Source organism: Rhododendron vialii, chromosome 3a (assembly GCF_030253575.1).
Source record: "Rhododendron vialii isolate Sample 1 chromosome 3a, ASM3025357v1".
Taxonomy (NCBI): Eukaryota; Viridiplantae; Streptophyta; class Magnoliopsida; order Ericales; family Ericaceae; genus Rhododendron; species Rhododendron vialii.
The window spans coordinates 3,767,672-3,786,176 of NC_080559.1; the positions used below are offsets into that span (position 1 = coordinate 3,767,672).

General features: G+C 38.8%; 1 protein-coding gene across 1 annotated transcript; it reads left to right on the forward strand.

The window, feature by feature from the left end:
- Positions 1 to 684: 684 nt before the first annotated feature.
- LOC131319409 (GTP-binding protein BRASSINAZOLE INSENSITIVE PALE GREEN 2, chloroplastic) lies at positions 685 to 18,019 on the forward strand. The gene is made up of 8 exons (XM_058349637.1): positions 685 to 697; positions 1,514 to 1,584; positions 2,876 to 3,010; positions 3,510 to 3,677; positions 7,006 to 7,368; positions 7,632 to 9,447; positions 10,297 to 10,460; positions 13,613 to 18,019. The coding sequence occupies exons 1-8, from the start codon at positions 685 to 687 to the stop codon at positions 13,943 to 13,945; spliced, it is 3,063 nt and encodes a 1,020-aa protein (XP_058205620.1). The 3' UTR covers positions 13,946 to 18,019.
- The last annotated feature ends 486 nt before the right edge of the window (positions 18,020 to 18,505 follow it).

Below are 18,505 nucleotides of genomic sequence, written 5' to 3' on the forward strand. Positions count from 1 at the left end.
ATTATGGGTTTTTGGTTGATATTTTGTGGTGTATATTGGTCTAATAAATATATTTATTATATAAAAACTATTTTTATGGGCTTAATTATGTTTTTATGGGTTTTATTTATTTATTTATGTATTGGGCTCAAAATTGATCCTTTTTTGTTGGGCCCAAAAAAAAGGGTTGAATTATAGATTTTTGGTTGATATTTTTATGGGTTGAATTGTGAATTTTTTGATGTGTTGAGCAAAAAATATGGCCCATGAATAAAAATCGGATAAACCGGACCGAAATCGGTTGAGCCGGTCAAAATCGGACCGATTTTATCTCAACCGGTTCCGGTTTTTAAAAATCTCAAACCGGATATCCAGTTTCGACCAAAAAATACACCCAAACCGATCGAAACCGGACCGGTATCACCCCTAATTTTAGTTGTAAATCCCATGCAAATGTGTGGTGGTAAAGGCAAACCTAGGTAACGTGTCGGGTCAGTGTTGAGTTCATGTCACAAACCATCCAATCCAAACCCGACCCATTTAGAATTCGTGTTTCTGGAGTCGTGTCATTTTCGTGTTTCGTGTCAGAAATGCTCAATCCTAACCCGTTAACTTCGTGTCCAGTTCGTGTCGTGTTATCGTGTCCGTTGCCTAACTCTCTATAGAATTACAGATATACCATATATTATATATATGTTCATGTTAATGGGTGACACAGGTTAGTAACCGTGTTGATCGTGTCAATTTCGTGTCTCGCGTGTTCAACCCGACTCCGACCCATTTAGAATACGTGTTCTCGAGTCGTGTCATTTTCGTGTTTTGTGTCAGAAATGTTCAACCCTAACCCGCTAACTTCGTGTCCGATTTGTATCGTGTGATCGTGTTTCGTGTTCGTTACCCAACTCTAGGTAAAGGACTCTGGACATCACATGGCAGTGCGTCGAGGTCATTGAGACCCCGTTCCAGAACACATTCTTAAAAAATTGGAGTAGTACTTATTTCACATTTTCAAACTCAAAAATAATATAAATGAAAAATAATTTTTCAATTTTTTTGCACCATATTAAAGATCTCAATGAGATTTATCAAATAAGATTCATAATGATAGAAAAATTATTTGCGTAAGCACATGATTTTTGAACTTGAAATTACCTTTTTAAAAAATAAATATTTATTTATCGTTCTGGATCGTGGCCTGAGTAATTTTTCATTAGGAAGACCCAATCGTTGACGCTGAAGTCTTGTCTTGTCTTGTCGTCAATGATTTTTATCGAGAGCTGCTAATGGTACAGCAAAAAATTGTACAGCAGCATGTACAGATGGATTTTGCGCCCGTCTCGTGTCCTGCAAATATAATCGGAGCTGCTCATTTTGTTTAAAACATATTATTTACGGTCCCTGCAAAAAATCATCTCAATCCGATATCGGAAAAGGCGTTTACGAATCATCTAACTTTTCTTCACAACCCTTATGAAGCAAAGTTAGATGATTCGTAAATGCCTTTACCGATATCGGATTGGAATGATTTTTACAGGGGCAGCCATAATGCCACGAGGCCTTTTGTTAAGGCCACGACAACTTACTTTTTTTGACAAATATAGCCCTGTTAGTCAAAGCAGTCAATATGCTCCCCCCCCCCCCCCCTCTCTCTCTCTCTCTCTCTCTCTCTCTCTCTCTCTCTCTCTCTCTCTCTCTCTCTCTCTCTCTCCTCCTTTTTAGCACAAAACAGAGCAACTCAATTTTCTTCTCTATTCCTTCTTCCCTTGGCTTCACCAATCATCACTATCACAGCACAATGCATATGACTCCGACGACAAATTAGCTACTGCCGCCCCCAATTTTTCCCAGACTCCACAAAACCCACTTCCATCTGTTCTCTCCCTTTTTTGGGGTCCTTATTACTCTTCCAACCTCAAAAAAGCCACCGCCCTGTTCGATTGCATCCCTCCAACGTAACTCATCAAGATACTCACTCAGAAACTGCAACTATTTATACATTCAGACATTGGAAAATTGGAGCACTAATTGTTTGTTTTTATAGAGAGAGATAAATTTCTTCAGTCCACAAGACAAAACGATGAAGGGGCCGACAGAAAAACTGTGATTTTTTTCTCCTCTGCCCACACTTCATTGATGCTGAAGCTTCTTACTTTTTCATGTGGTAAGAACACTTTAGATAGCAGATGGAAATTGAGTGAATGGTACTCAGGTATTGCTCGATTCGAAGAAACACTGTCGTCATGAGCGAAAGGAGCCAATCGCCAAAAATCTCGCTGCTTTTGTGCGGAAAGAAGTGGTTGGGTCTGTATCATATGAGGGTTGCAAAATCATATTCAGATTGGTGACCTTGGATGTTTGACCCTCAATTGGTTTTCTCCGCCATCTGATTCCTCAAAATAAATAGATCTGAAATGGTAGATGCCCAAAATGAGATGAGATGAAAGGAGGAGCAGAGCTGAGAGAGAGAGAGAGGGGCCAGAACTGTTAGAACAAAGAGCTGAGTCAAACAGTGATGAAGGGAGGACATAATAGTCTCTCAGCTAGAATTGTCGTGGCATTAAAAAAAAGAATCGTGGCATTAGCGCTACCCTTTTTACGGGTACCGTAAACGATATGTTTTGAACAACATAAGCGGCTCCAATCATCTTTGCGGGACCCGAAACGGACACAAAACTCATCTGTACACGATGCTGTACCGCAATCTTTACCCTTTTTTATCAAGCCAGGTTTGAAAGACCAACAATGCAACGTTGACATTTCGTTAATGTTAAACCTCGCATGTTGTACACGGGAGGTTGAGGAAAAAAATAAAATGATATTTTTTTTTTTGGTGGTAAAATTGGCAAGAAATGATGTTTAATTGGTCTATTGATTCTGTTTCTAAAATGATGTTTAGTTGGTAAACTTAGCAAGAATTGAGAATTTGGTAGACAATTTCATGGCTCTTGCAGCCTTCTATTGGGTAATGCAGCCTTATGCAGAGTGTCACGGGCCAACTTGTGCGCATCTTAGAGCGTCCGTAGGGATTTGGGTAATTATCATATCCGGATCGGATTCGGATCTGTTGGATCCGGATCGGATCCAACCCATTGATAATCCTACCTCTGACTAATCCCTACATCCGCTCGGATCCAACCCATTGATAATCCTACCTCTGACTAATCCCTACATCCGCTCTCACATTCTTGTCACATGCTATGCTTACGCGTACTCTGGTACACCATGACAAGTGACCCTAAATTCGTTGAAATGCAGTTTAACCGCGCAGCTGAAAATCCTGGCCTTGTTTATATATAGGTTCAACGATTCGTATCGTGGCTTATGTTTTATTGAAAGAATATCGGATGGTATTGAAGTGACGAGAATTTCTTCTGAACTACTTTTGACGGATGATCTGAAGACATCTAGTGGCTTAATGGCAGTTTTTCAGTGAAAATGAGGACTGTTTTAACATATGTAATCCAATAACCAGAGAGCAAATAAAAGTGCCTGTGGCTCCTTATTTTGATGAGGATTTTCTGATAAAATAGTGGGGATTTGGGTATTCTTCCACCACCAAGGAACACAAAATTGTTCTCTTTGGATCAGCATTGCCAAACACTCGTCTTTCTCTTGGTTCCTTTGATATTGGGTCTGAAAAATTCAGAGGTTGGCGCTGTTCGTTCGGTGAGATGCGCAATGAACTTAACTCTGGACGTGTAGGAGACTGGCTCTATTGAATCTGGATGACACTACCTCAGTGTAAGGAGGAAGCGTATCCACTATATTATCTGGAAATTGAGGGACAAAGTAAGCGAATCTCGGATCAAAGAATGCGAGTTTAGGCCAGCAGAAAGTGGATCCCCTTAGGCTAGTTCGGCCTATAGCATGGTTTTAAATCACAGACGTTCAGGGTCGCGGGTAATGGATATCGGGAGTATTAGTTAATATGTAATGGGAAACGGAGACCGCAATCGTGATTTTTTTTAAAATACTAGCAAATGATAAAAAGAACATTAATACACATGTTCTTACATTATTTTTGAAAAAATTGAATATTTTTAGAGATATATGACTAATATTGGATTTCTATAAGTAGTTTTGTAAATAAGATTGGATCAAAAGTCGCGTTTTGAGGCAATAAATGCTAAAATTTTCGTAGGAGATGGATTTTCGTTGTCTCTAACAAACTAAGCTTGGTACTAGAATAGATTATTTTTATACAAATAAGAAAAGGAATACTAATGTCAATTGTTACATTAATCCAAATTCCGTAATAATGTCAATTGTAACATTAATCCAATTTCCATAATAATGTTCATACTTGACACTACTACTGATATTAGGATTTTTATGTTTTATTATTAGCCATTACGATTTTAGTTATGTATGCAAATTCCTATTATTTCCTGTCAAAGACAAACTTTAATTTCCTAAATTTTTCAGTCACATTCCCCCTCTAAATTACAATGGCAAGAAATATATATATATATATATATATATATATATTATGAAATTAATTCTAAACTAATTGGTAAAGGTATATCTATCTATCTATTCTATTTTATTTCTATTCTATATACTATAGAAATGTAGTTGAAGAAGCCAAAACTCTCTTAACCCTCAATCCTAAATTCCTAGAATTTTGAGTTTTTAAAAAAGAAAAATGGAAGAGAGAAAATCTTGGAGAAGTGGGGAGAGAGAGAGGGAGAGGGTGGAAGTGGGAGTGAGGTTCAACTCTTATAGACAGGAGATTGAAACCCTTTGCTACAGACGGGGTTGGGATCAGGATATGGAACATTCTTCTAACATGTAACCAATAAGTATAACAAAGAAGCAGACAATAACTTAGGGCCTGCTTGGACGGGGGATATAGCCTCCCGAATTTCTTTTCACCCCTGATAAAGGGGGATAAGTCCCATATCCACCGTTTGGAAGCTCAAAATTACTCCCGGATTATTTTTCCCCCCTCAAAACTTATCCGGCTGTGGAGGGGTTGAGGGGGATAACTTTTGGGCACCCCCCAGCCTGCCCAAAAATTATCCAGCTGTGGATGGTGGTATATGGACGATTATGCCCTTCCTTATCCCCCTCCCCTCCATCTCTGCAACTAACCCTATTTTTTCAATTTTTTTGAAAAACAGAGAGAGAGAGAGAGAGAGAGAGAGAGAGAGAGAGAGAGAGATGACTAGACAGAGAGGGAGGGGGAGGGAGAGAGAGAGAGAAGGAGAGGAGAGGAGAGAAGAGGTACCTGTTATTGCAGTTGCCGGAGTCTCTGAAACCCTTCGGTTTCATGGAGAAGAAGAGAAGCATAATAAAATAAAAAAGAAAGGTTGGGTAATAGTACGTAGTAAATGTAGGCAGTGGTGGCCGGTGGGTAATATTAATTTTTGAAATTATTATATATTTATTTTAATACATAATAAATTTAACATTGCATATGGACAAAATAGTCATTTGACAGCTTTTTCCATCATCCACCACTTCTTATTCCTCAACTCTATAAACCATCCAAACAAAGTCAAATTTTATCCCCTCTTCATAAACCATCAAAATTAATACCCCCTACTATCTTACCTCCCCTTCATATTTTTTACCCCAAATTTTTTACCTGCATCCAAACAGGCCCTTAATGATAGAGGAAAACAGCTTACCGAGTCATGTGTCAGTTAAGGTCCCGTTTCGGAATTAAAAATAAGTATTTATATTTTAAAAAGGTAATTTTAAGCTCAAAAATAATGTGTTTACGTAAATAATTTTTCTAATAATATGAATCTTGTTGGATAGATCTTATCGAGATCTTTTATACGGTGCAAAAAAAATAAAAAGTTTATTTTTTATTTACATTATTTTTGAATTTGAAAATGTGAAATAAGTATTTATTTTTTAAGAAGGTATTCTAAAACGGAGCCTAAGTGTCACAATAATACCTGAAAAAATAACAAACAAGAGACGAGAAATCTCTATGAACTCATCTTTCAAAACAAGTAGTACTATTAAGTCTATAATAATGGTAACGTTAATAAACAATTCGTACCGCGGGATGGTTGTGTACAGCCAGAGTCAAGTGACCTGAAAATTTAGAAGGGGATACAGCCATAAAAGCCCATGAATCGAAAATGGAAGAATAAACATAAATCAGGGAAACAAAAGGCGATACAGAGGCTAAATGCGTAATTACTTATTCATCTTCGTCTATTATGTTTACCTCTCTTTTTATAAGGACTAACCGATTCCCTATGCATATATACACGGATTTTTGTAACACTAGAATGGCAGTATTTTTTTTTATAATTGGATGTCTGGTTAGATTGCGAATACCTCGATTAATTTAGGGTTGGATATTTTCTTTAAAATCGACGTATAACCAATCACACCATATTTCAATCTAGTGACTCCGTATTTGTTTGGGAAATTTCTGGCCCGTCCCATTTTTTACTTAGAGTTCCATACAAACTCTTTTTTGTAGAGTTATTCCAACCGGTTCATTTTTAAATATGCTTTTACTATTTTACCCTTATCATTTTTCAACACTCATAGAATTCACACTCCTCACATCCACAGAATTCACACCTCAATAATTCAGACCTTACAAAATTCACACTTCGCATAATTCATACTCCTAAGAATTTACATCCAAAAAAATTCACACCTCAAGAATTCGCACATTCAAGAATTCACACCCAACCTCACATAATTCACACTCCAATAATTTACACCTCACGGAATTCACACCCCTAAGAATTTATACCCAACTTATTCACACCAAAGACTTCTGAATTTTTTGATGCGAATTCTTGGGGGCGTTAATTTTTGGTGTGAATTTACACCCCTAAAATACAAATTTCACATTCCAAAATTCATACATTTTTACAGAATTCACATCCTAAATTATTATTTTACTCTTTTGCAAAATGCTTGGAGGTATGAATTAATTTTTTTCCAGAGCACTAAAGAGAATATTTTTAGGTCATAGGGTCACACGTTGACTGGATTTTTTAGTCTACTATTCAATTCATTCACTACTTTACTTACCACAAACGCTAGAACAGAAACAGAGGGATCAAGGCCAAGAAAATATCGGCCAGAGTCTCAAAATTCACCGATCTTATACAACACAACACGTTGTCGCCAACTGCTTGCTCCACCCCTTCTCTGCCGACCGCCAGAGAACCTGTCGAGATCGGTGTCGTACCGGGAGGAGGAGCTGCGACGGGCACAACTACTTCTTCTCCGACAAAGGATTCTAGTGCCAACAAGGAATGGCCTTCGAGATTCGTTAACCATAGCCTCGACCTCCACTCGAGCCTCAACCAGCCACCGCTGCCGCCGCCTTACACGGCTCCTCCGTTGTCGTCGGTCACGGTGCAGCCGACCGGTAGAGGGTTTAGAGCTAGTGCTTGCCGACTGGTTAGCGTTGTGTTAGTGGCGGTGAGTTGCTTCTTTGCTATTAGAGAAATGCTAAGTGCAAAGAAAATGGACAAAGAATTGACACTTAAAGTGTACATGAGCAAAGAATTGACCTTTAAAGTGTACATGAGCCGTTCATGTACACTTTAAGGGTCAATTCTTTGCCCATTTTCTTTGTCCCTGACACTCTCTTGTTATTATCGGTGTTTGGATAAATTGGGGTATTTTGGGTATTTTATTTAAAATGGGATTTATGTGGAAAGGATTTGACGCGGGGGGGACTTAGACAGGTAAAAGGATACAAAACTGGGCCGGCTTGGAAGAAGCCCTTACGCTGCGAATTACGCATTCGTTGTGCTGGGCAAATAGCCCACCGACCACCGTTGAGATCATTATCTGCGGAGTCGAACAATAGAAGCAGTCGCTTCCGAAAGGACAGAGACATGGCAGCAACGTTATCCTCAGCAATTCTTCCTTCGGCAACCTCTAATCCCACCCTGAAATTATCAGTCAATGGCATCTTTCGAGGAAAGAAATCATACGCACTTCCTCTATTTACGGGTCAGTTAAATTTTCATTTGGGTTTTCCTTCATATGCATTTATGGACTGTCCCACAGGCCTTGGTGAGAAAAACAAAGGGAATTACCACAAGAAAGGTTCATTTGTTTGCTTAGCAGTAAAGGGTAGTGAATCAACAATCCAAACCACACATAAGAATTCCAGAAAATCCCAAAGAAAAAGTGATGAAAAACTAATTTTGAGTGAAGGGAGAGACGAGGATGAGAAGTATGGGACAATTTGCCCTGGTTGTGGAGTTTTTATGCAAGATAAGGACCCAAATCTTCCTGGGTACTTTCAGGAAAGAAAGGCTGAAGTGAAACAGTTATTAGAAGATGAGGAGGTTGGTTTTGAAGAGTTTGATAAGGAGGAAGAAGATGAGGAGGAGTTTGATGAAGAGGAAGAATATGAGGAGGAGGTTGGTTTTGAAGAGTTTGATGAAGAGGAAGACGATGAGGAGGTTGGTTTTGAAGATTTTGATGAAGAGGAAGAAAAAGAGGGCATTTTGGATGAAGTCAATGGTAATTACGACAAAAGGGTTGAGGTAGAGGGGAATTTGAAAAATAAGAAGGGTATTTATTGGGATATGGAAGACTGGGAATCAGCGTTTGAAGACGAAGATGATGATAGTGATGACTTAGATGGTTTTTTGCCGGCTGGTGTGGGTTATGGGAATGTAACTGAAGAGTCTATTAGCAAGGGAAAGAAAAAGAGGGTGTCAAAAGCAGAGAGGAAGAAGCTGGCTAGGGAAGCTCAGAGGGAGAAAGAAGAAGTCACGGTTTGTGCTCGGTGCCATTCACTGAGGAATTATGGGCAAGTGAAGAATCAGACAGCTGAGAACTTGATACCTGATTTTGATTTCGATCGGTTGATCACTACCCGGTTGATGAAACCTGGAGGCAATGCCGATGAAACTGTGGTGGTTATGGTTGTTGATTGTGTTGATTTCGATGGGTCATTTCCTAAACGAGCTGCAAAGTCTTTGTTCAAGGCATTGGAAGGAAGTAGAGATGGTCCGAAAATTAGTAAGAAGATGCCAAAGCTTGTTCTTGTGGCAACAAAGGTTGACCTTCTGCCGTCTCAAATTTCCCCTGCTAGGTTAGACAGATGGGTTAGGCACCGTGCAAAGGCTGGAGGAGCACGTAAGTTGAATGGAGTGTATTTGGTTAGCGCTCGAAAGGATACGGGTGTGAGGAATGTGTTGGCATTCATAAAGGAGTTGACGGGCCCACGTGGCAATGTTTGGGTCATTGGGGCTCAGAATGCTGGTAAGTCTACATTGATTAATGCATTTGCTAAGAAACAAGGGGTGAAGGTCACAAAACTTACGGAAGCTCCAGTCCCTGGGACAACGCTTGGGATATTGAGAATTGGGGGAATACTGCCGGCCAAGGCAAAGATGTATGACACCCCTGGGCTTCTTCATCCGTATTTGATGTCCATGAGATTAAATAGGGACGAGCAGAAAATGGTTGAACTACGAAAGGAGCTAAAACCTCGAACTTACAGAATCAAGGCAAGTTGTTTTGTTTTCCAGTTAAATGTTGGGACATTCATGAATCTCCTGCAATTTTTCTCCGTTTTTCCCCCTTTCTCCATTTTCAATTGAAGGTAGCTGATTAAAGCTTCTGATCAATGTTTAAAGAAAGTTCTTTGTTGTCTTGTTGTAGATGTCAGGGAATGGCATATGAGCCTGACTGATCTGTCCAATCATTGCCAATTGGTTTTGAGTTGGACACTGTTAGCATGTTTTTTTACTCCCTCTCAAGTGCAAGCCCGTAATTGCATGCGGGAATTTTAGCAACGGATCCAGAACATAGGTATAACAATGAAGCATGGTGCACTTAGGAGTTAGGACACTACTTAAAACCACTTGGCAATAAGTGGAGAGGCCACCCATACTAATACTTGTCTTGGAGGTGATAATTAACTGATGTTGGACAATATCTAACAACCCAAGTTTCAACATATTTGGAAGGTGTTGTGTGCCCGAGCTTAGCTATAGACTTCATGAATTACTATGGTTGTCATTTTTTATGATTTGGAAAGCTTTCCTCTTTGCTGTTTTGTCATTAGACAGTCTAAAAGACCTGGAGACTATTTGTTCTTGTTACTATCTCAAATGTTTCAACTGGTTTTCATGTGGTACTTTTTGCTTTAATCATATATGGACAGTTGAGGAGGTTTCATAGTATGTCTTCTGTGGTTGTATACCTGCTTTCCATTTTCTGTCCTTTATTATTACACTATTAAGAATGCTGCTAAATGTAAGTGGCACGGCTTTGATTCTTGATACTTTTGTCAGCCTTCGAGTTGTTTAATTAGAACTCACACTGGACCTAAGTTAACAAATTGGTTTTCGCAGCAAGGACAAGCTGTACATGTTGGTGCCTTAATGAGATTAGACCTTAATCACGCATCCGTGGATACAATCTATGTGACGGTTTGGGCCTCACCAAATGTCTCTCTACATATGGGAAAGATAGAGAATGCTGATGAGATCTTGAGCAAGCATGCTGGTGTCAGATTGCAGGTATATATCCGTGTAATAGTTTCATACAAAAGTATCATACTTCTCAATGTGTTTCTAATTTGCTCATGAAGTACTATGGGTTCTGCACTTTTGCTACTCTCTTAACTGTTCGCTCAGCTTGTCCAGGGGACATGTCTTAGCTAGATGACCAAACTCGGTGGTAAATGTGCCTTCCCCTAGGCAGCCTCATAACTCGAACAGTTTCTTCTATCGTGACACCAAAAGGGCTTGACACTTATAGTTTCTCTTACCTTAGTAGAGTATGTTTTGGAACCTACGAGGCTTGCCACGGGCTGGCGGTTGTTCAGGTACCCACAAAATGGAAGTAGGTTTCTAAGTTCGAGGTTCTGATCTTATTGGGCCTGTCAATTATCTTTCACTAAGTAAAAGGAAAGAACCAATAAATGTTAATCAGAGCGAAGATGTGAAACTTGTGTATAGATGTGATTGGCATAAATCTGCTACATCCAGGGGTGGTGTTATATCTAGTGTCCAGTAATAACAACTTGAGAACAGACATTTTGTGTACCAGTTTGCATCCCTTGGTGCCACTTAAAATTTATACATACTTATAAGGAAACGATTTGAAACCAATTTCAAATATGTTATATCTCACTGTCCCTTGAAGTTGCTCCCCGAGGGCATTGTACCAATAGTTACCTGGTAGACCCATGCAATTAGTGGGGGCGGAAGCCTTGGACACCATTGGCAAACAAGAAGAGTTAATATGTGCAAAAATGAAAAAATGAAAACAACTCAAGGACAATAACTATAAAAATTTAAATCCAGAGCTCTTACCTTGAGAACCTTGTATCCTTGATCTACGCACTTTTCCATCTCTGACAAAATACCCTGCTACCAATCACTCCGTGTTTTAGTTGACCTGTTGGTTCCTTACCTTTTGCAGTTAGGACCAATGTTACATCCTCTGGTGGTTTCAGGTGTCTTAAGCGTTTGATTCATCTGCTTATCATGAGTAAATTGGGTATTGCTAAATGCCCTATTTGGCAAAAAGCATCTTATCTTTTTTAGCTCAAAATGGTGTTTATAAATTACTTTACTTCTATGATTTAATCTATTTCTTTGGTATGTAGTAAACTCTGTATTTTCGGCATCCTTGATAAAACGTGTCCAACCAAGCATACAAGAAACATATCCCATATTAGTGCTCAACAAATATGAGAATTCCAATCTGGATGATATCTGATTATTAGAGAGGTAAACCTACTTATAACGGGAGTTTGAAAAGTAAGAAAGAATTTTACATCAGAGTCTACATAAAAGGTCAGGAACAGTTGGCACATGGATAGGGTAAGACAATGACCATGCCATTGTGGATTCATATGCTCCTTTGATTTGTTTTGTTCGCCTCTCTATGATGATACTTTCTGATCCGGGGAAGGATTGGCTTAACAAGCGTCAACCTTTCCGCCTTGATCTTGTGGTGAAAGAATCCTATTCATTATTTCTTTGTGTCACTGCACTATCCTAAGAATGCTGTTGAGTCGATACTTCCCCTTTCTATATTCTTACCACTCAAATCTTCTGGAATTTATTGTTCTACCTTTTTAGAAGCTTGTCAAGAAAAGAAAAAACATGTCTCTTTTGGATTCTCTCAGTATCTTTGTTGAGTATCGTTTGCTTAGCCATCTTTTGATTCTGGGGCATCTGAGCTAACAAAATAACACCAAAAGCTTTGTATCACTTGCCAATCTTCAAGGCTTTTATCTGTAATGAGGTTATATTGGTGAACTGTTTCTTGTAATTATGTTCCTGTTGTAGACTGTATCGTTTAATTATGTTTATGTTGTAGTTCCTCTGCTGCTAGCAAGGTGTTTGAGCTCTGACCCCTAGCCACGTCTACTCTCCTGTCCCACATGATAGTTTTCTGTCAACTTTCTATTATGATTACTAGTTAAGCCATTGTCGCTTATCCTGAAGATATAGCATCAAATTTTTGTTTGTTTTGGCACAAAAATGATTATGTCTTCATCTATTTAAATTAAAATATAATGTGTTTCTGTGGGATGAGAAGTGGTAGTTTCATGGCCATTCAAGAATACATAAGGTTATAGTATTATTTTTTTGCTGGTATTCGAGGCCTGTTAAAGAACTAAGCTGTGCTTGAGATGCTAAGGCTCAATATCTTTTGCTTCATAGAATGAAGTCATCTATTGATGTAGTTTGTTTAGACACTAAATTGATAGTGTCTTTAGAGGCCTGTTAATGAACTAAACTGTGCTTGAGATGCTAAGGCTCAACATCTTTTGCTTCGTAGAATGAAGCCATCTATTGATGTTGTTTGTTTAGACATTAAATTGATAACATCTTCATACATCTGATGAAACCCAATGTGTCCCTGGGGAATGAAAAGTGGTAGTTTCATGTAAGTTGGCTTCCTCTCCTATCAGTAAGTTTTCTATGAGTTGGCATCTCTCTATCAATTTTTTTTACGCATATGGTAACATGCCGCTTCTGATAAGAAACTGTCGTACCCGATCCATATGGGCCTGTACCTGTGCTTGTACCTGTACCTGTGTTGTGTCCACATGTGTCGTGTCATGTGGACACGAGTACCGGTGCCAAAAATGGTGGATTCACATAGCCTGCATCTAATTACAATGTTTGGGCTTTTGCATGTTGACACAAGAGTCTCATGTCTAGCAGTCTTGTTAGTTCAACGTAACTTTTTGTGCTTTAATTCTTGTTACTTATTAATGACAAATAAAAAATATCTGCACAATTGGTTAGTTACAATCTCAATCCAATGAGGAACTGTGTGTACATGAGATGATCTTGCCAGCTTGTTGAGTAGTAGTGGAGTCAAGCTCAGAAAGACTTTTAGGGCTTCTCTTTAACTGTGAACAAAGCTTGAGAGGCAGATTCTTTGGCTCAGGCGCTCAGCCAAAATGTTCCCTTTTTATTTGTCTATTATTCTTTCAACACTTTCAGGTTGCACATGTCTTCAAAATGACAATGATTTTGACTAGCATTAGTTGGTATGGGTATCGGAAGATCTTCATTATACCTATTGCCTGAAAGCTTAAGCTTCTGTTCGTATAGATTATTTAGCAGCTTCTATGTTGTTCAACTTTCAAATGTCCTATAAGCATCTTGATGCAAATGACATGTTTCGTTTGTTATTATTTCAGCCTCCAATTGACGTAGAGCGAGTTTCTGAACTGGGCAAATGGGAAGGGAGGGAAATAAAGGTGTCCGGAACAAGTTGGGATGTGAACAGCATCGATATATCAGCAGCCGGCTTAGGTTGGTTTTCTTTGGGTCTAAAAGGTGAAGCGACTTTGACATTGTGGATATACGACGGGATAGAGGTATCTCTACGAGACCCTTTAGTACTTGATCGGGCCCGAATTATTGAGAGACCCGGTTTTTGGCTACCGAAGGCTATATCAGACGCCCTCGGCAATCAATCTAAGATGGAAGCTCAAAAAAAGAACGAGCTTCAAGAGACAATGTCCTTATGATCTGCGTGGACAAATGAAGGTGGCGATGATCGTATGGCATCAGGATATCAAAGACCTGAGTAAATGAGCCATGAATCTCCAATTCATGCCGGCCCCATATTTGGCTGATTTTTCTAATTGGATCCCTCAGTGGCAGAGGTTGTAGTGTAAAGTTCGGGGGTATTTGCGTCTTTTCGCCTCTATTGTGGTGGGCCTCTGGTACTGTTCTGCCAATTTCCAAATCACTAATATGGGTTTTCGGACTTTCCCACTATTCCGTTTGTGTCCCTAAAAAAGGTACGCTATTTTGTCTTTATCCGTCCGGTATTCCAGGATTTGTTCAGGGCATTTCTGTCTTTTTATCTTCCCACCTCTGACAGTTCACGCGTATTCTGCAAACGTACTGTGTAAGTGTGTGGTTCGCTCTCTCTCTCTCTCTCTCTCTTCTTGCGAGAGAGAGAGAGAGAGAGAGAGAGAGAGAGAGAGAGAGAGAGAGAAGATGGAGACACAGAGTATTCCACTTGATTCTTATTCCGTCGTTAAAAATCTCAGAGCTTCCATTGAGCTTCGTTGAATCAGGTTTGTTTTTACTTTCAGACGTGTTTTCTTTGCTTTCGTCTAAGCTATTTTCCCGTTCTCTCTCTTGGTTTTCCCGTCAATCGATACGGCCTGGCCTCATCTCCCGTTCGGATCATTTCGATAGGCAGGTAGGGTTTGGGTTTTCATCTTTTTAGTTTGATTTAGGTCAAATCTGTGTTTTTTGGGAGGCTCTCTCCCTCTCTTTATTGGATCTCGGTCGAATCCACACGGATGAATAGCTACGTCTTTGTGTATCTCTTGAACTCTTGTTTTTCCTCCTGTATAATTGTCTGGCGTGTGTCTTGATTTCCGCATTTGTTATGGTGTTTAGATGTTTCCGTTGGGTTCTTTTGGTCCTCATTTTGGTTTATTCCCTGTTGATTTTGTGCTGCATGTGTTGTTTTAGCACTTATGTGGGTTCGATTTTGTGTTGTACCTGGTTTTTTAAGCTCCTGAATATAGAGGGGTTTTTGGGAATCGCTGTTTTCCTCGCTTTATGTGTTGTTTTACCACTTATGTAAGCTCAAGTTTGTGTTCTATCTGGTGTTTTAAAATCCAAAAAATATGTTTCATAAGCAGAGAGAGAATGAACTTTTGTAAGGGTAGTTGGCTTCTTTGCAAAATTGTGACAAGATTAATAAAGAAAATTATTTTAGGTTCATCAATAGCCCTTTGTGTATATGTTTGTGTGTGGATCCAGTTTGTGGAATCCCTTGGTTTAGATAAAAGAAGATGTTGGGTATGCTTTCACTAATTTGCACAATTTTCCTTGTTTTTTGCAAATGTGCTCCTGGTGTATCATGTATGTATACAAGCTCATCTTATGAGCCAACTCTTTCTTTGTTGGTGTAAGTTTGTAGATTTATACAATGGCAACAGTATTGTTGACACCTTTTGTTCGTTTGCATTTCGACCTAAGAGCTGGAATGCTTTTCGTAGAGACCTCTGGTGATCGATTAGAAACTGTTGCTCAATCTTGGAGCATGGTCAGTCGTGACCTCGATGAAGCATGTCCTAGGTTTATTGCTAAGCAAACTGGAATAATAGATGTGAGAACTGTTTTGAGATGGACTTCTGAAAATGGACTTCGTGCATGGCTTGATAGGATTATTTACTCTTCGTTCTTATACTTGGCTCAAGATAGTAAATGATCTTTTAATTTATGCCAATTTAATTCCCACTTTTTCAAATGATGTTATTTCTGGACATTTAAATTTCTTTGCTGATGAGTAGTTCCTACTTCTTTGGGTGTAGATGATGAAGCTTGTGCGGTTTGTCTTTAGTTGATTTTGTGTTTCCCAATTTATATGGGCAATGTCAGAGGCATAGTTCCTGAATTAGTCAAGTTCTCTTGGTTGTCTAAGGCTCTAAGCCAAGCCTTGGGTTTCAACTCAATGTAGGGAGATTTGATCACCATGAAGTTAGCTTAAAGCTTTGGCTATAGTATCAGATATTCCAATCTTTACGGATTCCAAGCATGATGCCCTTAGTTTGAGATACTGCTACCATGATCCGCATGCATCGTGATGGAAGTAATGGGTCGTCGTTAGTCTTAAGGACACATTCATGCCGTGTCATTAACTATACCCGGATCAAATATTTCAAGCCTGCTTCCATGGAAACTTATTTCTGATGGTGCAACCTCTTTTTTATGTTGATGATATTGTGCAGTTCAAGTACTTTGACATTGGGCAACTCATTCACATTATGTTGCGATTTCTGTGCTTAAAAGTTTATTTATTGGACTAATAACTGTATCGTGCAATTTATCACACCATAGAAAGTACTGAGTGAAGCAGGATATGTGCCTTCAAACATTGAGAGGTATCCTATTGGAGGTCTTATTTCTGATATTCAAAATGCCTTGCATGCTACATCTTCGCTGTCTTCCATAGTTGAGGGGGTCTCCAGATATGCTTCTGTAAAGATTTCAAGCTATGATTTCTTTGGTGCTTTAGCCTATTAGTCTTGTATTTGAAACTAAACCAGTAAAAGATGTTCGTGTGCGTGCTTGTAGTGAGCCTGTTTTTTGGGATAAATCCTTGAATACTCTATCCGCTAGGTGCCCTGGCATAGTAATCTATTTTGGCACACAATCCATCTTGTACATTTCAAAATAAATATCTATTCTAATTAACTCTAGGGAAAAAAGGAAAAAGTAACGACAGCGCATATGATCATTTTGAGTGACCAATCCAAGTGAAAACCCTTGAATCTAGCAGGGTTTTCTCTCTAAATTCTTTCTGATAAAATCCGAGTGAAACACCCTGATAATTGGTTGAAACCAGATTGTCTTATCCGATACACAATGTTTCTCGATGATGCTTGTACAGTCGTTTGTTATAAGGTTTTCCTATATACTTATTTGTCAGGTTTCCTTTCCATGGAAACACCCTATAATGCCTGTTTTAATTAGGACCTATCTAAATCTCTATATACAGTTGCATGGTGTATATTCCATTCATCTATATGCAAGGCATTGATCTTTTATTGTCGGGGGTAATTTTTATCTTCTCTTTGTACGTATTCCAATCTCACATGATGCGTGTCTTCAAATTTTATGGGCTTCTAGGCCTCTTTGATGCTTGGTCTTAATTTTTCCTACCTGGGGTTTTAGACCAACAGATGTGGGCTTTGTCCCTATGGGTTTTCCGTGTTTGGTTTCTTACCAAACTTGGGGATTGGGTCTTGGATGGACATATGATAACTCTTAGCGATGTAGAATCTTTGGATCTCGGGCTAGGAATTTGATGTCTTCATTTCTTATTCCTATTAATCTTTATAGTATTTTCAGAGATTAACGAAATTTTTTCACCTTTCAAAATAAAAATGTTGTTTGTACTTGTTTTGACCTCATCTCCCGTCTTAACCTGGTACAAAGTAGTAACATTTTGCGCATGTTTAAGTATCTTTTTTTTTTTTTTTTGATCCGCGTTTAAGTATCTATTTTCAATTTTCACTAGCCCCCTAATAATCGTTTTGTCAAAGTCTAAAATTATTTTCATCAAGTCCTGTCCGATACTTTAGTTCAGTTTAGTTTGCTCTAAGTTATTCCCTTTCTTGCAGGTCTTAAAAATGGTGATGCCACATTCCCATGGTTACCTCAGCATGAAGCTCTCCAAGACAGCAGTGGGCCTGAAGCATTGCTTGACCAAATGATACCCGAAAGATAAACTCCTTCAGACCTTATAAAACAACGGGCTTATTAAGGCAATGCAAATGGTGTACAAATGAACAATGTGTGTTACTGAAAAGATTTCTGTTAAGAAAAAAGTGAAAAAGACCCATCTTTCATGCCAAGTGTGAACATGACCTTGAATAACTGGAAGAATTCTGCTTGACGTATACACTGAAACACCCAACAACAGGGTGTACGCATTGGATTACAAACTTCTGTCTTCAGAAAATCAATTTTTGCAACTTAACTGTAGCTTCTAACATTTATTGCATATCCATTTGCCAATAACCATACCATCCTTAAAAAACAAGGGGTACTCACTTAGACGTCATGTCACCTTGCCTGTAGCAACAACAGTTTAGGCCGAAACCATAGCTAACCAACTAGCCATTACTAAAATACAAAACGATCATCTACTAAACAAACAAGCCTTGACAAACAAACACCCACCACCCCACCCCCCCCAATTAACCCTTCTTTAAATTGAACAATAAATGCTAAATAAATTTCATTATTAGACCAATGAGCATGATCGAGCGTGCAATGCACGTTGCCAAAAACCTAGTTTAACTTAGAAATGGTTGATTAACGGAATGAGTGAAGTGTTACGGAAATTCAAATCTCAATGGAGTATGGTGTAAAATTTTGATGTTAGTTAAGTTCGTTGTAAGGAATCCGAACCTCAAGAAAATTTACTCCGGGGCAAGGCTACAACACATACCCTCATTTGGTGGGCGTATAGCATGGACCTTCTTGAATCGTTTTGATTTCATGTAATTTTTGTATAATAATTCATAATCTCTTCCATAAAAAGGATCAATTCT